General features: G+C 28.0%; 2 protein-coding genes across 4 annotated transcripts; one reads left to right on the top strand and one right to left on the bottom strand.

Moving 5' to 3' along the window:
• The first annotated feature begins 2,468 nt into the window (after positions 1-2,468).
• LOC126844970 (clavesin-2-like) lies at positions 2,469-9,461 on the top strand. 3 transcript variants are annotated; one of them, XM_050583506.1, is made up of 8 exons: positions 2,469-2,502; positions 2,600-2,707; positions 4,931-5,080; positions 5,165-5,342; positions 5,621-5,870; positions 6,694-6,804; positions 6,903-7,008; positions 8,739-9,461. In XM_050583506.1, the coding sequence occupies exons 2-8, from the start codon at positions 2,701-2,703 to the stop codon at positions 8,894-8,896; spliced, it is 960 nt and encodes a 319-aa protein (XP_050439463.1). In that variant the 5' UTR covers positions 2,469-2,502; positions 2,600-2,700; the 3' UTR covers positions 8,897-9,461. The 3 variants fall into 3 exon arrangements, with proteins under 3 accessions (XP_050439463.1, XP_050439461.1, XP_050439462.1); XM_050583505.1 differs by lacking the exon at positions 2,469-2,502 and adding an exon at positions 2,522-2,537; XM_050583504.1 differs by having other exon boundaries at positions 2,487-2,707.
• A 3,445-nt stretch (positions 9,462-12,906) lies between these two features.
• Positions 12,907-21,417, bottom strand: LOC126844557 (transmembrane 9 superfamily member 2). The gene is made up of 15 exons (XM_050582843.1): positions 20,950-21,417; positions 20,680-20,747; positions 19,419-19,512; positions 18,700-18,835; positions 17,716-17,846; positions 17,517-17,640; positions 17,019-17,170; positions 16,781-16,957; positions 15,528-15,672; positions 15,283-15,460; positions 14,364-14,523; positions 14,139-14,290; positions 13,455-13,566; positions 13,196-13,367; positions 12,907-13,070 (listed from the first exon to the last, which is right to left on the bottom strand). The coding sequence occupies exons 1-15, from the start codon at positions 21,076-21,078 to the stop codon at positions 13,003-13,005; spliced, it is 1,998 nt and encodes a 665-aa protein (XP_050438800.1). The 5' UTR covers positions 21,079-21,417; the 3' UTR covers positions 12,907-13,002.
• Between the last annotated feature and the right edge of the window lie 1,129 nt (positions 21,418-22,546).

Below are 22,546 nucleotides of genomic sequence, written 5' to 3'. Positions count from 1 at the left end.
AAACTGCGCGGTTGACATGATGAAAACATACCTTGTTAGTTATACATATCATGATTTTTGTGTGATAAGTATCTTCTCCATGTTAATATTTATCAGTATCCAGGGTCTACTTCCATCCCGAAATTAAAAAAACGAATTTTCCAGGGAACCGTAGCTTCTTTTTTGAGAAAGCAAAAGTAATAAAATCACACTTGTGTCGTTTAAATTTCGCTACACCTACCAGCACTGTCCATTTCTCAGACATGTCAGACGTGATTTTATCTCTTCCTAAAAGAGCCTATGAAAAAAATTATACAGTTTCTTTTTTGTTTGTTCTGTGGTTTTTTCCGTGAAATAAAAAAAAACTTTTTATTGCATAATAATTTGTGATAATAATAATTAATTACCCAAATTAATTAAAGTCTCATGGAAAAATAATCAAACAACCTTGTACATGTTTTGTTTGTTTATAAAATTTCTAAATCTGAATAGCGTTAAAGAAGTAGTATAATCTTATACTTTTTTAGAGGGCAAATTATTTAACTAGCTCTGAATAATTCATTATCGTTGTTTTAATCATTGGGTAAAATATTAATATCAGGGTCAACTACATACTTGTTGCCACTTGCCTGTACTATCTAACTTAATACTATTCAGGAAGGAGCTTATTAAAATGTACTTAACATATTTAATTTAGGTATCCCCTTCTTTAAATCAATTTAACTTTTTCGATTTAGGGAGAGAATTTATAGAAAAAACATTATTATCGTTTAACTACAGACAAGTATAAGCCATTCGCATAATACTAAGTAAGCGATAGGAACACAATTAAGTCAGCATATCAAAAATGTAAATTAGAAACATCGTGAAATATCGAAAATATCTTGCCAACAAAATGGATTTATGGATGACCTAAAAAAGGAACTTTGTACTTTAAATACGAAATATTTTCCGTTGCTAACCCAACATAAATACTTGGTTTGTAACCATGGTAACCACGGTACTTGAGCGAAGGGTAGGTGGTAATTAAAAAAACAGGCCGGATTCTATGTACTACGATTCTGGGCAAGCTTTTAACCTGTTGAAACGGGATCTGGGACTGGGACTAAGGCCCTCGAGTAAGAGGAGGACATAATAACCGAAAAAGTATCACAAAAACGCTGTCGTGCTGTTATCTGATAAGAGATAAAAGATTAGAGATGAGGGGTGGAGATGGGAGTGGGAATGGGTGAATGGGGATTGTTTTACTCAGCCTTGGCAAACTTAATCTCGGGCAACGCCGGGTCGGTACAGCTTGTAGATAATATTACATAGAATATAATAAAACAGTGTAACAATAATACAACCACGTTAAACTTAAAAACGTTCCAGATAGAATGAGCTCTTACAACCAATACTATTTATGCCAAAACCGTAAAATGACACGCGCATACAAATTCACGGCGTTTACAAAACCAATCTTGTTTTTTTAATACATTTTCCTGTTTACAAAGTATTTTTATATAAAAATAAACAACATATGTATATTGCGAAATACTTACTGGTATATAAAATATTAATTATTAGTAAATTAATAGTACTACTGAATACAAAATACACGCGTGTGATTAAAATTATATTTACATTCGTAATAATAATAATTAATTACCCAAATTAATTAAAGTCTCATAGGAAAATAATCAAACCACCTTGTACATCTTTTATTTAGTTATAAAATTTCTAAATCTGAATAGCATTAAAGAAATAGTACAGTCAATGATTATGCAATAAAAAGTTTTTTTCTAATTTTTGTTGTAATTCAACATTTAAATTAACACTTGAAACTTGTGTGTAAAATACTATTCAGTAGAAATGGAAACGAAAACGTTAATACTACCATCGCCGAGCACAATCAATGAAATATATAGCAAATTAGATTCGTCGGAGGCAAAAATGGAACTCGACGTGAAAATTCTCAAGGAGTGGATGCGAAAACAACCTCACCTTCCTAACCCAGACAGTAAAATAAATAAATTTATTTGAAAACCTTTATTCTCGTAACAACATTATGTTCTAATTATAACTAAAAAAAATATTATTTATTAGATGATGAAAAATTAATTGATGAAAAGCGAATCAAAATGTTTCTTCTCATGTGTAAGAATAGTTTGGAGAAAACCAAAGTAAAATTGGACCAGCATTACACTATAAAACTCTCAATACCAGAACATTTTTCCAAATGGGATCCCACTTCACCAGAAATGGTTCAAGCAATGAAACTATCGTTAGTATATATTTGTACATATCTATTAGTTTTAGTTGCTTCAAATTAAATAACTGTTAGGCCCAGCGCACACGGCGCGACTGTTCTGCGACTAATTGTAAGGTTGCAAATGAGTTGGGCGCGCAACAGTTTTTTGACCTTGGCAGCGAAAAGCGGTAGGGATCCCCACACGAGGCGATTTGAAAAGGAGTAGTTTGCAATCGGTTTCAAATCGGTTTCAATGCGACCAGTTGCGTTGCGGCACAGTTGCAGTGAACTTAGTAGGTTTTTTTATTTTGGTTTTTTGTTGTTTTTGGTAATTTTTTTCAATTTTTTTTAATATGAATGACCAAGAATTAAATATAAAATTTGTTAAAGAGGTGGAGAAGCACCAGGAAGTTTATAATTATAAACTTCCTGACTACTCCAGAAAAGATGTAACTGAGAAGGCATGGCAAGAGGTTGCCGCCGAATTAAATATGACAGGTATGAAAAAGTAATATGTTAAGTAATTAATTATTTTTTTATGATTTATTAATTTGTGTATTTTACTGTACTAAACATTTGAAAGTAACTCGAATATTGCTAAAAAAAATATAGACTGCTATAATTTTAAGTTGTTTATCCTGGCTTCGAAAGTCAATGCCCACAAATCTTAACATGATGAAAAAAAAAAACCTTTCGTTCTTCTCTATTTTTAAATATTTTTATACATGGATAATATATATATATTATTCATGTTTTTATAGTCCGCTGTGTTATTGATATATAGACAGCCTACAGAAATCGATCATTTTTTTTTCTTTATAAAAGTTAATTTATTTTTATGTTTAAAATAGTAATGTACAGACTACTGTACGATAAATTTAATAACGATGACACTCCTCTTCCTACCCTCTCAATAGGGATTGTCACAAGACAATACGCTGTGCGCTGTACGGTCCCTACGGCCACCAAGAAATATAATAACAAAATATACACGCATAAACATAACCGTATTATTTTTATACACCTATTTGAATAGAAAATACCAACTGATCCGCAATCAGTCTTGCTCGTGTGCGGACAAAAGTTACGTTTTGGTTGTTAACTAGTTGCGCGCTCAACTGATTAGCAACCTTAGTCGCAAAACAGTCGCGCCGTGTGCGCTGGGCCTAAATATAACGCGGGCGCGGTGGCCGGTGGGTAGTGAGTGTGTCGGCACGGGGCGGCAAAATAACGCGCATGCGCAGTAACCAAAAACAAGTTGCTCAGCGTCTGCGCAGACTTGGCATATATTTTTAAATCATACTATAATCTATATACTGTAATATAGAGGTTTCAAAATCTCCTCATTCGTTTAGGTCTATTTATCCAAAATTAAAACTAAGCACGTAGTTTTGATATATTATGTTGGAATGAAGTATCATAATACTTGTCTATTAAATTGAAACAGAGGACTTTTGCTAATGCTGAACTATGTTGCCTATACTGTCTATGGCATTGAAATGATTTTATGGCTACAAATATTACTATAAAACGTAGTGTTTTTAATATTATTGTATAAGACATGACCCAAAGAGAAATAGCCGTGCTATATTTAATAAGTAAATTCAATGTCCATTTTTGAATGTTAAATGGTAACTCAATAAATTGACCCCTGACTCTTTTCATCCCAAATATATTGGGTAAAATGGAAAACTGATACCAAATTTGGAATTAGCGACTTCGAAAACATAAATAAGTATCAATGACTTAAATCGTAACTTATAATTAAAAATTTTAAAAGTACGCGTTTAAAAGTATTTTAGCTTTAATCAATTTTTTTCCTGTGGACCGAATTACTCGTGTACCACCATTTTTTAATCTGAAATCATATGCGATTGGTACTTTGGTGGGACAAAAGTAGAGCCGTCAAGTCTAACCCAAATACAAATGTCTAAATATCTTCGTCTAAGAATAAAGTATTAATTATTTGCACAGTGATATCAAAATAATTTAATTCGCATTAGTTGTTATAGTTATAACATGTTATACAAAAGGGCGTAGCCCATTCAACTCTCGTTTTACAAAAAGGTAAATTCCCAAACCGCTCCGGTTATTTACAACACAAATTCCTTCTAGTCAGCGAGTTTTTTATGGAAAGAAAACGAAAAATGTTCTATCATCTTTTCAATAATTTGAATAGATTCAATAGGAGTTGCTACCACTTTTACCAAATTCGGAATTCAATTTAATACTCTTATTAAATCTTTGAGGCACATACATTTTAATTTTGTTTAAACAGAAATTTAAATTTTCAAAGTAATTGCTAGAAGTTAAGAGTAGATTGGAAAATTTTATGAATAGACTAATTTTTTAACATTTCTTCATAGTTTTGTTTTGTTTTAATTGTTGAGCCATCATATATTTTAATAAAGGCTAAAAAAAAATAGCACTACTGAAAAAAAAAATACACGTGTGTGAATAAAACTATATTGACATTCGTAATAATAATAATTAATAACCCACATTAATTAAAGTTTCATGGGAAAATAATCAAACAACCTTGTACATTTTTGGTTAATTATAAAACTTATAAATCTGAATAGCGTTAAAGAAATAGTTTAGTCTTATACCTTTCTAAGTCAAGAGGGTTATTATGCAATAAAAAGTTTTTTTTTAATTTTTGTTGTAATTAAACCTTTAAATTGACACTTGAGGATTGTGTGTAAAATACCACTTCAATAGAAATGGAAACTAAAACGTTAATACTACCATCGCCGAGCACAATCAATGAAATATATAGCGAATTGGATACGTCGGAGGAAAAAATGGAACTCGACATAAAAATTCTCAAAGAGTGGATGCAAAAACAACCTCACCTTCCTAACCCAGACGGTAAAATAAATAAATTTTTGAAAACCTTTATTCTCGTAACAACATTATTTTCTTATTATAACTAAAACAAATATTATTTATTAGATGACGAAAAATTAATTGATGAAAAGCGAATCAAAATGTTTCTTATCATGTGTAAGAATAGTTTGGAGAAAACCAAAGTAAAGTTGGACCAGCATTACACTATAAAACTCTCAATACCAGAACACTATTCTAAATGGGATCCCACTTCACCAGAAATGGTTCAAGCAATGAAACTATCGTTAGTATATATTTGTACATATCTTTTAGTTTTAGTTGCTTCAAATTAAATAAATGTTAGTCATTTTAATAAATCAAGCAGCAACTTTTAAACAAAGAAGCTGCATTAAATATTTTGTCTTATTGACAAAACATTTATACTGCCAATCAATATTTAACAACCAATCGGTTTTTCAAAATATTCAATATTATTATGCTGTTTTAGACTGCATGTTCTTAACATTTTGAACAATTGATTAATATTTTAACTAACAATAATAATTGATAATCATTTTTCAGTTATTTTGTCCCATTACCAAAACCTACACATGAGGGCCACAGAGTTACCATTCAATGTGTAAGGACTGAAGATGCCGATAATTACGTATTTAAAGATCATGTTAAAATGTACATTATGGAATTAGATCTCAGAATTGCCAAGTTAGACATCTATAAAAAGGATGTAATCATATTTGACGCGAAAAATACTACAATGAATCACGTAACATCAATATTACCCTACTTTAAGAAAGCCATTGAAAGTTTACTTGTAAGTAATTTTTGAAATTTACGTTTAACTTAAATTTGATGCACGAGTTTATAAATTAATTGATTTAAATATTATATTTATTAATAAATATTATTTATTATATCTAAAGTAAGACACTTATTTTCTGAGAAATGATAAATATTTAAAAAATAATTGTTTTCCTACTCTTGTAGTTACATATTTTACTATTTTTTCAACACGTTGAAGATTTTCATCTTCATTCCTTATACTGAAAACAAGTACGAATAATTTTTCTTAAATGGAAATAATTGTTTTCAATTCCAATATCGTGTTGTTCCATCAATCTGTTGGTTTGCTATGACTGCAAATATATTATATTTACCCTTACAGTTATCAGTTATCACATGTCTTCGGTTTTCCAAATAATTCCCCCACATTCACATCCAAACCATTATCCAACACCAATAACTGTTAACCATTATTAATCATATTGTTCTACTGTTATAAAATCCGAATGAGTATTGATCTTAAATTCAAATCTTTACAATTTTATAGCAAACGAAGAGATTATTGATTATTTAAAAAAAAACCATAACTTTTGTTTAAATTGTTTGTTTACCTATTTATGGAATTAAAAACATAAAAATCTATGTGAAAAAAACTATAAGTACAATAAATATTCCACTGGCCGGCTTTTTTGTAAATTCAGTATTTTTAGTTATGGCGTTAAACATGGGGAGCGCTGGCTAACTAAAAACACTGTAATTTACGTGCAGCTAAAAAACCGACAAGTGGGCTATCTATTGTGTTTATAATCAATGATAATATCTTATTTGTATTGTATAATTATTATTTTGTTTAGGCGGCATATCCACTAAGGCTACATGAAATTCACTTTATTAACGTAAAAAGTTTCGTACATCCACTAGTTAATGTAGGATTAAGTCTTCTGAAAAAGAAACTTGCCAACAGGGTAAATCATTAATATTTTAACAACTATTTAGAAATATATAAATCATTAATATTTTAACAATTATTTAGAAATATTTTAATGTAATACTTATATTATAGGCGTTTAATCACAAATCCGTTGAAGAATTGAAAAGTTACATCGATCCTAGTATTCTTCCACTTGACTACGGAGGAACTTATCCAAAGATGTCTGACGAAATAGTAGGTTAGTAGTTTGTAATAGTTATTAAAAATAAATTTTACGTTTTTACTTTGTATTTAAAATTAATAACTTAAAAAAAGGAATCGACAATGAACCTATCGTAATTTATCGGTTAAATCCAAAACTAACAAATTATTATGAACAAGGTGATTATTTTATCGTGAACCACTCAATATCACATAAAGTTTAATAAGAAATTAATTTTTTCTTCTATGATTTTCTTTAACTCGCTAACACGTGTGTACGGGTATTTTTCAAATCATGCAAAAATAATTTAACCCACTTTCCGATGTAGTAGAGTGCTGAAACTTGGCAAAGACCCTCATCTTGGATGATAACACAATTTTCTGTAATAATTTTTAGACTCGGACATCCAGATCGCCGAAAATAATTTTACTACAAGAACAATTTACCAATAAACTGTAGCACATTTTTTTTTAAATGTCAATTTATGTGAAAAAAAACAAAAATTAACTATATACAATTTTAAATAATATTAACCATCTTTAATTTTTAACTAAAAAGAAAAGCGTGGGCCCTATTCAACTAAGTCCAAATTCATTGAGTTAAGTATTATGAAATGTATATGTCACACACTAATATTGAACCAAATTTAAATTTAAAAAAAAAACTTACAATACAAAACATTGTCTGATAAATGTATGAGGGAATTTGTTGAATAGGGCACCCGCTTCTCTTTTTAGTCAAAAGTTTAAGATGTTTAACATTATTTAATATTGTAGTGAATTTTCGGTTGTTTTTAAAGTAATTGATATTTTAAATAAAATGTGCTACGATTGATTGGTAAATTGTTCTTGTAGTAAAATTATTGTAGCAGGTTAAAGAAAATCATATAAGAAAAAATGAATTTCTTATTAAACTTTATGATATATTGAGTGGATCACGATAAAATTGTTACCCTGTATAATATAAATTGATAATAATTTATTATAATTTATAATACCATCTTCACTTCAAAACTTTAACTAATTGTAAGTATCTTAAAATGTAACAACAACCATTGTTAATGTACATTAATTAGTGGTTAACGGTAAAATGATCACATGTACAACTAAAGAAATAATAATTATTTTAAATTATGTAAAAAAAAATTAATGATTAAATTAAGTGCCATTTGTATATAAATAAAAATAATTGTATGGAAAATGGCTGGATTATTAATGCGATTACAGGATTATTGTTTAATCAGGGAGAACGGAAAGCGCTATTTATTAAGGGGCAAAGGATAGGCAGTAATATAGTATTTAGGATGTTTTCTAGCTTATTTTTAAATTATGATATTATATTAGACGTCAAATCAAATCAATGTTTATAAAAGTCAAGTTGGCAACTAAATTTCAGATTTTTTTATCACAATAATGCTATACAAATAGAATACAACTATTCTATTGCCACTTGGGTGTCCAGGTGTCCTATTATTCCTGCTTATAACACGATAATAACGAGTTATCTTTTTAGGTTCGAAGGTAAAATGGTTAGGTTGTTACACTAGTACCTGTAAATTATCTAAATTATCTTGTAAAGTAAAGTTTTTTGCTTGTTATTACATTTATGAAAAACTAACAGATGGGCATGTTAATGGGTATAGTTAATATACTTAAAACAAATTCCTATTTGAACTATGGATTACGAATTATTTATTTCAATAACTACGATTGTCGTTTTAGCCTAAAAATCTGATTTGTAAAATAATTTAAATGTTTTAATTTTAGATGACTGGCATGATGAAATGATGAAGCATCGAGAATGGTTTATAGCACAATCGTCAATTGTTGCAGATAATAGTAAACGCCCAAAAAATTCCAATAATGATTTGGATAATTTTGAAAACGCAATTGAAGGTTCATTTAGGAAATTAGAGGTTGATTAATCAACTAATTAGTTGATGATTCATGTGTTAATAAAAATTAGCTAGGTCTTCTAGAAACCATCATGCATTATAACTGTGCATAAAGGTGCATCATACATGCTGTTATCTTAATAATATATTTATATATTCATTAAAATTTTCTAGTTATAAAGTATTTTGTTTTTCTAACATCTTAGTCTAATACTATGTGGTGTAGACAATTACGTAAGGGTTTAATAATATTAAGTTGTGTTGTAGTATAAATGTGAAAAAATATGTTACTTTTTTGAAATAAATATAACAAATTGTGTAAGTAACATAATATGAGAGTATAGTTTGTACGTTGTAACTTTCTTGCATTGTAAAATATTGTTACAAGTTTTATATGGTTTTTTTATGGGGTTTTAAATACAGTAACAAATAATTAAACCTCCGAAAACAACAACAATGTTTTTCTTGTTTTATTTTAGGAGATAAAATGTAAAATAAATTAGAAGACTTTCGTAAGACAATGGATGAAAGTTTAGGTGTCGCGTTTAAGCTGGAAAAATATAAAGATTCCAATTTGTTTACAAATTAAGTATTACCTAACCAAATAAATAATTTATATGATATGTTAAAAAATGTATTTGTTTATTTATTTAATAGAACTTGCACGACGCACAGTGGTCTGAAAGCTAATTTAGATGGAATAAAGTAAATGATTAAAATTCGTTCAAATAGGTATTTTATGTTATTAACTACAGTAGTTATTTATAGTTAAATTTTTTTTTCTGAAGTAGTTTCATGTGAGAAATGAATTTCGAATACTTAGGTAAGTGTTTCATATCAATACTATGAATATTTATTATTTTATTATTAGAACAAAGTTAAATAAGTAGTAAGAAAATGTTAATATTGATATATCAAAGCATATAACTAAAATTACCCAAAATAATCGTTGTTCAATGTATAGTACTTGTTCTTCAGTATCGGATCCCAAAATTTGGTTTGCATCTGTATTTTTAATAATTTTTTTTAGTAGCTCTAGCAGCATTGTTGTAATAAATGATTCTGAAATCGACTTGAAATATTTGGATTTGAATAATACTGATATTCTCGGTATTATTCTGATAATGATTTTTATCAGCTATTAAAAAATAGAGGTCAACTAAATCCCCATTCTATAAAATTAAGAAACTATTTATTTGAAATTTAAAAAAGTTACATTTGTACATAGTAATTTAATAACAAAATATGTTTATTTACCCATTTATTATAATAATTATGTTTCTTAAAAACAAATCATAAAACTTATGTATATTTTTACTATACTTTAGTGAAAATTCAAATTTCATTCATAAAAACATACTAATTGAATTAAAAACAAATTAATTGTTAAAAATAACATTTACAAATGTTACAAAAATAAGTGGTTTTTTTAAACAATACCCTCTAACCCCCTAAATAAGGGGTGAATTTCATATTAGATTTGGATTCAATGTTACCAAAATTATATAAAATCGATACGAAACACAAGATATGGTACAAAACTAAAAAACAACCCCTTAATCGCTCTTTTAACCCTTCCTAACACGGTAATTAGGGTAAATAGAAATATTTGTATCATTTTTTTTTAAATCAACTACCCTAAAAACATAAATTAATTCGCAAAATTTTGTTTTTTTCAAATTTCAAAAAAAAACCTAATTCTCTAAATAAGGGGAGAATTTAAAAATTGATATAAATTCTGAACTCTACGACCACAGAAACATAAAGTGCCAGCTTCTTTTATAATTATTTAGGCGAAATTCTGATCAATATAGGTTTTTTCCAGCTAAAATTGAGTTCCCGACCATTGTGCGACAGGCAAGAATTCCAAGACACAGTACAATAACATTATTTGCTTATATAAATATATATACACCCATTAATTTATTTTCCTTTTTATTTTATTTTATTACAATATTATGATATACCGTATAATCATACACGTGAACAATGTGTAGGTAGTAGGTACATTCAAGAAATTCAGTTATCTTAATAAAACACATACCTGCTCCTATCTGCTTAGTACCCAATGATTATCATGATATATTTTGATATAGTTTTCATCATCAGAGAAGTGTCAACAAAGAATCATGGTTAATATGACTAATAACATAATATTGCCTATATTTTTTATTTATAGTTTATACATTGATTAATTGATAATATTTTCACTTGAAACTTTAATTACAATGATTGATATAATAAAATATCTTAATTGACCAACTTAATATTCATTTACGACAGCGTTAACACGAAAACTTATTACTAATCCTGATCATTGATTGTAGTTGTTTTTTTACATGCATTGACGTCTGAGATTTTCTAACTTTTTTAAAATTGGATTTTTCCTGGTGACCTTACCAGGCCTATTGTAATTTGTTGCTCAAGAAAATTGTTCGTAGGGTATTTTTGTAAACGGTTGAACACAGGATTTTATTATATTTTTACCTTTAAAAAATATTTATTAATAAAACACCAAACCAAAATACCGCGGTTTTCACTTGATTTGTAATTCAACGTCAAACGCAAAATTTCGATTTAGTTCCGATTAGTTACAAAATAATAAATAATACATATGTACAATGTATTTTGATATTGTAGTAAAATCGTCTATTAAAACCCGGGTTAAAAATCAAATATTACTTTTAAAAGTGGTAGCCAATAACAGGTCAAAACGCCAAATACGAACAAACCCCCTAGGGTTTTTTTCGAAAACTACACTGCTTGTCTGTTGCGGGGAAAAGAATGCTTTAAAATTTTTTTGGATTTTTTTTCGATTACTTTGGCTATGGTCGTAAAAAGAATTTTTAGTTTTTTTCTTGACACTTTCTTTTTTTGTCGTTTATATTTTATAGTATCTTCGGCCATTAAACAAATATCATTAAAAATAAAATATTTCTTATGTAAAATAATCTCATCTTTCTGAAAAATATTGATTTATTCAAGCAACAGTCATAAGTATTTTTTTCAGAAATCTCCAACAATTTTACATAAAATGTGAACATTTAAAATTATTATCTTCATAAAAGTATTTAATAGTCAAACTTTTAGCAAATAGTTTCTTAAGTTTAATTTAAAGTTTCAAGATATGAAAGTATTACAAATTCAACTATTCAAACGATATATTATTCATTCCAGATTAAGTGTTTGCCTACATAAACAATTGACTCAGATGTGATACTCCTCGAAGCTTGCCAAATATACTGTTTAGGCACAAGTTGTTTAAAATATTTATCATTTATTTAATAGGTACTGATACTTATGATACAACATAGTGTAAACATAGGGTAAAATAATACAATTAAAAAGTATAGTAATATAGTTAATTAATTACATATTAAGATTTTGATAATTTTAATTTTGTATTTACAATGCTTAATGAATAGGTAAATGTTTATATAAATTAAAATAATAAATAAATAAAGCAATTGCACGCAAACAAGTTCAGACCAATTGACAAAAAAAAAATAATAATAAAATATCTAGTATGTATTTTCTTAAATTAACAAAACATTTTTTTTTAATGAAATTAGAACTTGTTGACAAACAGAACAGACCTAATTATAAAGTCGAAACTAAATTTACTTTTATCCAATACGACAATGGAAACGGCATTTAATTTACGACTTCTACTTATATAATACAAAATTTTAAGTAAAGTACATAGCGTAAGTTTACTGATTGACTTCCATTTCTTGTTTGTCATAAAACATTATTATATAACTTTTTAAAAAACACACTAATATAAATAGATTAATAAACAAAAGGTATCATATATATTAAGTTTAAAATCTACATATTCTAAAAAATTAGTTTCACTAATAGTTTTTAGGTTCATCTAAATCATTATCAACCCTGTTATATTACTTTCTGACTCACAAACCAATGCATACAATAGTCGACGTTGATTTGATGATGATATTAAGAGTTTATAACATCTACATAAAATATTAATATATAAGTGTATATATATATATATATATATATAATTATATATATATAATACATAAATATATATATTTTTTTTTTGGTTATTTCAAATACAATTCATATGGTACAAAAATTACAAATATAGATAAGAGACGCGAAAAAAGTTTTCAATCGACTTTAACAACACTATATATTTTACGGACAAACCAAAATGTAGAGAAGAATCCAATAGTACCTGAAATAAAATTTACACAAATAATTGAATGCGATAAACAAATTTGGTATCTAATTTTGAGGACAAAAAAAACGATCATAGGTCATAACCAACAGCCATTAGAATAATTACAAATCATATCTTACCAGTCATCAAAAAGAACAAGAACACCATTATCATTGTATATCCAAAGTATAGGAAAGTAGAAGCCATTCCTTCTATATTTAGTCTAGTCTTAAAGTAATGCACACAATACAAAAACAAATAGAACGACGTGAATGCACTGGTCAAAAAACTTCTCCACCACCAATGATAATCCTGCGAAAACAAAACATTAATAAATTACAAGACGTTACATTATATATATACACACACACATATATATTTATGCATTTATAGTTTTACCTCAGCACATAAGTGGAAATAGCATAAAAGTACAGTAGTTTCGGAACACGTTATTATAAGAATAATAAATACGAGGAACAAGAATCCAAACATGTAGTACATTTGGTTTGACCTGCAATAAAAAAAAATACAATGTGTACAATATATTTCATTTACATAAGAAAAGAATGTGTTTATTTAGATTGAAAGCTCTATTAAGTAAATAAACAAGTAAATTACTGCAGATTAAGTTAATGTTAAAAAAAAAAATTATTAATTTAACCAAAAGCAAATGTATATAAAACATTTTGACAAAATTTGAATTTTTTTTCCGTATTAGAATAAATATACATCAAGCCAGTCCACAAAGCAATACAAAATGTTTGCTAACATGCTCTTAGGAATCCTCCGCCCTCTGTTGGTACATCGAAACATTAAAGGAATGTACACAGAAGTGCAAAAATCTATAAAACTGTTTACGTGAGTGTCAGTGTGGCTGGCTAAAGAACGAATCTAAATCGTCGAGGTTCAAAAAAATTGCCATGTTCGTGACCGTAAGTAAGTGGTAACTTACGTTTGTTCATGAACGCATTCAAGAGGTATTTAAATGAAAAAGAACCCATTACATGAACACATTCTTTTCATACACTAGTTTTTTACTACTTGACATTTTTTTAGTATAGTGATTTTTAAATACAGACTTACCACAAGGAATTCAATATGAAATATAATTGAATAAATATGCACCCAAAAGGTAAAACACCGCCCATGATGATTCCTGGGAATGGTTGTGTGTAAATAGTCTGTTCTGGTATCTGCCGAGGGATCTGATTTGTTCTTACCGGATGTTCAATCGGCTAAAATAAAAATTCAAGAAACAATACAATGTGAATTTCAACGACAAAATATACTTAATATTATCATACTCACTCTTTTACGGAATCCAAATAGGGCGCCAAGGAATGTCAACGGTACAGAAACAAAAAACCATAACACTAGTAGTGCGAGTAAAGTTGAAAAAGGAATTGCAGCAGAACTCTCTTTAGCCCATAGTACCAGATTCATGATAAAGAACAAACAGAAAACAATTCTAGAAAAAAAATGGCAACTTTATATAGACTGAAATTGTTAAACTTAAGGAAAAAAGAAAGTGCTCAGCTTTTCAGTTATCGATATTTCTCATTACCACCATGTATTATTAAAAATGGTGGGAAGGAAAAAGGGCAAAGCGACACTTTTAACATAAAAGTGTTTATATTTTAGATTTAGGTGATGCTATTTTATATAGATAATATCTAATTATTAATAAGAATCTTATTGACATTGTTATAATGAATTATATAATAATTATGAATAAAGTATGCAGCATTTTTTCAAATGAATTAACAGATATGATAAAAATTGAAACTAAAGTGATAAGTCACTCGGCGTAGGATCCAAAAAAACTATTATATTAAAGTATCTAAAAAATACAATTTACAACTAGAAAAAATTAAGACATTTTTTTTACAAAATCAAGTGACGCGAGAGTATTAATATCTATACATTTATTCAGACCAAAAACTCAATTAGTTAATTTAAATAGCTTCAGTATATAAAATAAATATTTATAAAAAAATGTTGTTGAGCTCTTATATAAAATTTAGAAACTATCACCCATATTATGTTTTCTTTTTACCATCGGTATACTAGTTGAAAACATATATGAAATTTAAATTACAAAATATCTTTCATTTTCGTCAATAGACTAATAAGATTAAGTTTGAAACATGAAATGTAAGAGCCTGCGACCCTCCTTTTTTTGTTTAGGCATAAGATTTATCATGCACATAATTCAATTATAATTTACCCTGGACAAAACATCGATGTAAGTATAATATTGGTCTTCCATTTTTCACCACCAAAACTCTTATAAATTCTCGAAGACACGTATCCAGCTGGTGTTCCAAGGCACACGTACAATATCAAAGAGCATGTCATCAGAGAACCTCGATTAGCCGGAGACAAAAAGCCCAAGCATGCAAATGCTGTAGACAATAATAAAACAGTAAGTATTACAGTCTAATTTAACAAAATATGAAAGCTATTTTTTACCCAGTGTTACTACAGTCATGCAGAGTACTTGAACGCCAGAGCCAACAAAAACCGATAACAACATTCCTCGTCTAGGTGGTCTGAATACATCTCCATGAACTAGTTTCCAGCCAAACTCTTCTTTAATATCATCTCCAGCATCAATCTAACAAATTATTAAGTTATAGTAATAGTAATTAAATAAAAAAATATTATTGGTATAATATATGGTTCTAGTTTCTAAAAGTAACATTAAGAACAATTGTTTCATTACTTTGACATTACTTTTATTGGTTTCATACTAGTTTTAACAAGTGAAATCCAGAAATGCGGGTAAAATAGGGTTTATATAATATATTATTACGTTTATAAAAGTGTTCTATGAACATATGGAATTATTAATTTCTATAAATATTACCTAAAAACGAACCTGAAACAAGCTATTAAATACAAGTTTTGAGTATAAAATATTAAGTAACCAAAAGTCAGTACAGTAGGTTTGGAGCATATTAGGGCGAGGGAGGTCACAGGTCTACATAAGTTGTTATAACTGATAGTTATAAAATCACTCTCAAAATAAATGCTTTGATTCGAATTTGTAGATAGTAGAAATACAGATATCAAATAAAATCATTATATTGCCAAAAATATGGTTAAAATTGTATTTTTAATATTAGGGTAAATACAATTTGGGTTAATTGTTTGTCTATAATAATTTGTTGCCGCCTTTATCCATATACAATATTGTAATAAAAAATGTAAAAACATATTTTTAGATATCTGTTGACTGTTGATCCACTCACACATAGCAACCTTAAAGTTTTTTTTACAGTATAAGTGAATTTACTTCTATTTTTTTTGGTTTTTCTTACTACAGATTATTGGGAAAATTTAAATGTTGTCATCCCTCTATAGATGAATTTAGTAGCGCCAATGTTAATCATTTTTCATGTAACAAACATTAGTATTAAGCTACCACCCACCCCACTAAGTATTATTGATACTTTATGTAATTAGCAGATTTTCAAACTTTAAAAAAACTGAACTTTTTTAATTTTTAGTCAGTAAAGTACTATTTAGGTAAGATGTCTGATATAAAGAAATTGATTCCGAATATATCATAGGTCTAGACACAAAAAAACTTAAACACTAAAATAGACACAAAAGTACATTTTCAGCTACGCATTAAAGCTAACAGTTGTACAATTAAAATTTAATAACAGGATTTTCAAGGGTTCAGATTTAGTTTGAAAAATGTAGAAAAATTGATTTACTTGATTATATCTTGCAATGTCTTTGTGTAATGTTCGTAAAATAATCATTGCAACCATTCCTGACAGGAAAACCACGATCATCAATGAATTCAAAATGCTAAACCATTGAATGTTAGTGTGCGGTACAGAATCTAATATATAATCCCATCGCGAAGACCACTTGACAGTGTTGTTCATCTTAAATAATATTCAAGTAGTATTAGTATTTAGAAATTACACAGAACAGTTTGATACCAACCTCAAATTTAACAGAGTATGTGTATGCTATACTCATTTCAGATGTTATTTTATCAGCTGGTATATCCATAAAGTCTGCAGATGGATCATTACAATTTAAGTTATCGTTATCAGACTTGCTATATTTAATACTCCTGGGTTTCACTTTAACAGCTAAAAAATAATTAAATTTGAATATTAATGTATTAATACAGTATCAAAAACAAAGTGTATTAATTGATTAACCAAGAGAAGTTATTCGAAACTGGTAATTGGCTAATAGTTTTTTTCAATTAATCATTGTACGATTATAATGGACACTAGTAACAAAACGGTTAACCAAATTAAATTTAATGGTTATGGTGTTATTTTTGAAAGTTACCTTACAAAACTATCCTTAAAATATAATTACCTAATTTGAAACATTTAAATAAGGTAGTTATTTAAGAATTTAATAGGTAATAAAAAATGCAATATATTAGTCAAAAGATCAAATACCAAATTTTTCAATAGTACTGACCTATAATTCTGCCACCTTCAGAACCAAAAGATGAACCCCACTCCTCATTCTTTCCACTGTGGTACGTTATTGTGAAATCCAAATGATTGAAAATGTAATAAGTATTTGGTTTTAAATTGTTGCTCTATTTAAAAAATATATACCACAATTAATTTGTCATGTATTTAAATAACTAATATTGTAAATATTGAAATCATACTCCAAGAATACTAGCACATAAGTTATTATTATCATTTTTATTAGGTGGTGAATAACATCCCATCGGAAATCCTGTGCTACAATACTGTTGGCCGTCTTCCATAAGATAACACCATGTAACTGGCATATTATCTGTAAAATTAAAAAAACACACACATAGAGTAAATTAGAGTAACTAAAAATTAATCATCTAATTACTTTTTTAATAAAATTATGTAATATATAATATATATTAGAGTTCTTATATAATAACAACTTTGTTAGTGAAGATTGTTATAAAATACTACTCTAATCCTAAAATTGTTTTCACATATTCTTGTAAGTAACCTACATAATATGTAATGTTCTTTAAAATTATTATGAAGCCTGGCAAAGAAAAAACAATGCAAAATCATTGATACATAGTTTTCTTACAATCAAATTTTACTACAAATAGAATCATAAGAAAACAAAAAGAAAAAAATGTCCGTTGTGCAGGCAACCCAAAGTATCTATTCAAAATCAAGTTACAACACTTGCTATTTAAGGCTTAGAATTGATTTACTTTGATTAGAATAACACAATAGTAATAGATATGAGTGAATTTTAATGACTCTGAATGAAGATGTAGAGAAGTACAGTAGTTCACATATATGCCACAGCTGACTCAGGCTTAAAACAATGGAGGACACAAGTCAGTTATCATGCTTAACCCTTTGTTCAGTAAATTTCTGTTGACTGATTATAGCCAAGCGACCATTTACTCTATACAAACAAACAAAATAGAATATTTAGGGGTTCTTAACTAATGTATGATTGCAATATAGAGACAGCGCTGTCGATAGGTCTAAAAACTATATTTTAATGATTTACTGATCATATTTTGCTAAATATTTTCACCAACAAATTCTACATAACTTTTAACCTTATAACAAATATTATATCATTTTTTTAAATGAACAGAGAACGCTTTTAAAATAATTAAAAATAACTATTCTATACATACCGACTATAAAATGATGTTGGTAATTCAAACGCATTCCTCGTTTAAGAACGAACAGTTTTATTACACTTTTTGGGTCATTATGATCATACTGTTTAGAACAAAGTTTTTTACAAGACTCATCTTTCATAAAAGAAATCTATAAATAAAATATCAAACATATAAACAATTTTATAATAAATGGACATTTAGCATTTTATGACAATAGTCATAATTATTAGGCAGTGAGACAATGAAACAATTTCTAAACTCTTTTATTTAATTAAAATAAAAAATATTTTAATTATTATTTTTAAGTACAATGTGCTTTAATCATGTCACCGATTTAAGGGCTCACGCCTATTGTTATAAGTATAGTAAATAAATAAGTAATAACTAAAAAATATTTCAATTTGAACAAACATAAATATAAATTATATATTATGAAATAATAATAATATATATTATATTATTACTATATAAATACAAAATATATAGATATTGCTTTAAATAAAATATTTCAAATTTAATTTAATAAAACTATTTTGTTTTGCTTTAAGTCAAAAATATTATTTTATTATTAATACAATAATTAATACTTAAGATAAAAATTATAATGTAGACAAAATGGATTCATATATTATTTACCCATAGAAATTTCATTTTTTTTTTTTTTTTTTTAAATTATTTATCTAGCAAATGAAGGTGTTTTGCAAATCTAATAGGAAATTAAATATATATACCTCATATTTGGAAGGCCTGATACGTTCTCCAAACAGCACCTGGCCCAAGTTCTCTGTTGGAGACTTGCTTTCGTCCGAAGTACAAAAATCAAAACTAAACCAATTCATAATATAGATATTAAAAATATTTAAAAACTGTTAAAACTAATATTATATGTATTGAATTCAAATTCTTAATGAAGTAATGAAAAAATAATGCTTAATTAAAAAGTTGAACAAGTAAACAATGTTCAAAAAACTAGCTTTTGGAAAAAGTGTACTGTCATTTAAGTAGAAAGTTTTTTCATTGTCACGTGAAAAAATAAACTGAATAACAAACATGCAATTAGATTCGGTAAAGTTTCAAATTTCATAATAATTTATAAACATTCATTTACTCATATGAAAATATAGTAAAATATATATATATATATATATATATAAAAACACACCATTGTGTAACTAATACCATCACAGCTAGGTATACAACAAAGCTAATAACATATTATTTTATTAATATTATTGGTACAAAAATCTTGATTAATTAAATGGTTTTAACTGAAAATGTTTTCGGTACGAATGTTTTACTCAAATAGCAAAACATGTTCTTATTACCAGAAAGAATGGTCCAGGAGGAAGGTTGGCAAATATCGACTGGGCCACTCCCGTTTTAGGTTATGGGGTCAGTATATTATATTATACTAGTGTCTTGTTGTGGACCTGTTCTATGTTAATTAAAATGACGATTTTTGTAAAGGATTTCAAGGTACTGTGTAAAAGAAATTTTCAATACAATATATAGAAGTCTAATCATTAGTAAAATACATTATGGTAAGTTCTGAATTGTATGATTATGTCAACAAAATTCTAAACCATCATTTTATCAAAATTAAATATTTTCTTTTAATAGTTTTGATGCACCAGCCTATCATAGTGTACATATCATTATGTAAACTATCTACATCATGATAGGTAACAGTTAGTCTAATAATACTGTCTTTTTCATAGTTAAAGAAATCTCCTCGATTCTTTTTGTTAGTAATGATTCAAATTAGGGTTTTTCTTGAATATTGTTGATAATTGCAGCAAGCAAGAGGGAAACTACTGCATCAGAGATACCTAACCCGAATAGCCAATGATGAAAGAGGCACGCATGGCTAATTCAACAAGGCATTTGCCTTTAGAACATGATGATGATGATTGTTGATAATTAAAAAGTTTTTCAAGAGCACAACAACTCTGACAGCATATAACTATAACAGTGATAGACATAATGACTTACTAGTGGTACTCGTATGGTATGACGGACTCGTCGGAATTCAGCCTGTTCACATACAGCTCGACGTTGCTCTACAACAAAAATGAAAAAGTACAATGGGATTAAATCAATACGACGAATGAGCGATGTCATATTTTCGCACTCGTATCATCGGGGCGGAGGTGCCTACATCGACTGTAGTCACGATAGACTAAAAGTGACAAAACTACAGCGGTGGGACCGCCGACAGGCGTACTATTTATTATTATTATATTTTAATTTAATACTATTTACTTTGCACGCGGGGGTGCTCTCCCGGCAGTAGTTGACTGGAGCCAAACCGGGCAGATAAAACGTGCACGCCGGACCGCACAGCAACAACAGCGACGTCAACAGCCCAAAAGTGGCCGGGAAGGATTTCATAGTTTGAAATCTTCGCGATGACACAAACACAAAATAAACCGCCTATATAAACACCGTCACTGCTTACCGACGATCACCGGGCCTTGCGTGATGCCTCGTACACAGCGATTAGGTATTCATTACAATGTTGTTCGAAAAATTGATAACCAGTGTTATCAGTGGGACGGCGGGTGTAGGGCAAACGACACCGAACACAGTGCTCGGCGACTGTAAGTATAATCTGTACACACTACACCGTAGGACTGTAGGCGGTACGATGGGAAACGTACATCACAAATTTTAACAATGTTATTATGTACTACGGTCTGAAGTAGCAGCAGCGGCTACAGCTGTTGTTTAATACAAAAAATTGCAAACTGCGAACCCATTCGGTATTCGGCAGCAACTCCGGACGGCATAGTATTACCAACTTCGAAAAATTAAATTATCCGACATTGTCGATACTATTATACCTAAATATATTAAATACCTACAACCTACTATCTGCTATAATGACTTTGTCATCATAAATAAAATAAATAAGAATACCTTTTAACATTCAACGGTCGACGGTTCTGTTAAAAAGTAAAAACCATTCGATAATCGATAATGTTGTTTTCTTTTATACCAATCAAATTTGAGTAAACCGCTTTTTCCGAATTAATAATTAAATCCATAATAATATATACCTATATAGTTATAATTTATAAATGTATGAACTATAAAACTTATATTGAACACTCCCTATTGTTTCAACAATTATTAGTATAAACTATAATTATCATTGAATTGTCGATGACCTATAAAATTGAAGATAGATATTGTATAAAATTATTTTAAAAATAATAATAATCTAGAAAAACTGAAATCATACAAACACAAGTAATTTTTAATTTATGTTGAACATAGAAATATTAGTAATAGGATCATAATATGTTACAATAATAATTATACTTGTCAGCTATATGACTGAAGGCTTTTATTGATGGGCATGGGGCCTTTATTTAATAAAACCCCTATAGAGTAATTATATTTTACAAATATTTCACTTTATCCATATTCGTCTAAAGAGAGACATTAACAAAACATATTACAAATATCTATGAGTTATTGATAGTGTAAGAATGTATAATCGCCAATACCCTAAACTATTACTGTGCATATATATATTTGTTATTTAAAACCAAAAAAGTGTCAAATTAAAATAAAATTAAGAAATAGTTTTGTCATTTTTAATGTTTTTTTTGTTTTAGTTCAAACTAAGATTTCAAATTATTAAAAAATGCTTACAAGAAGTAAACTACATTCCAAATATTTTTTAACAACTCTGAAAAATCTGAAAAGTCTTTTTCGTCTTTTCATATTACATACAGTTTATACTGTTCTTTATTCAATAAAATATTCTAAAATAAAATTGTTTAATAAAAATCAAAAGTAATTATTATATTTCTAATCAACTTTCCATTGGCAGACATTTGAGGGGGGTTTC

The sequence above is a fragment of the Adelges cooleyi genome, unplaced genomic scaffold, assembly GCF_023614345.1.
Source record: "Adelges cooleyi isolate 19-005CV unplaced genomic scaffold, UGA_ACOO_1.1 ACOO_flye_CR_arks_rails_tigmint_CR_PRNA_651, whole genome shotgun sequence".
NCBI lineage: Eukaryota > Metazoa > Arthropoda > Insecta > Hemiptera > Adelgidae > Adelges > Adelges cooleyi.
Note: the sequence above shows the minus strand (reverse complement) of the source record. Positions and strands in the feature narration are given on the sequence as shown.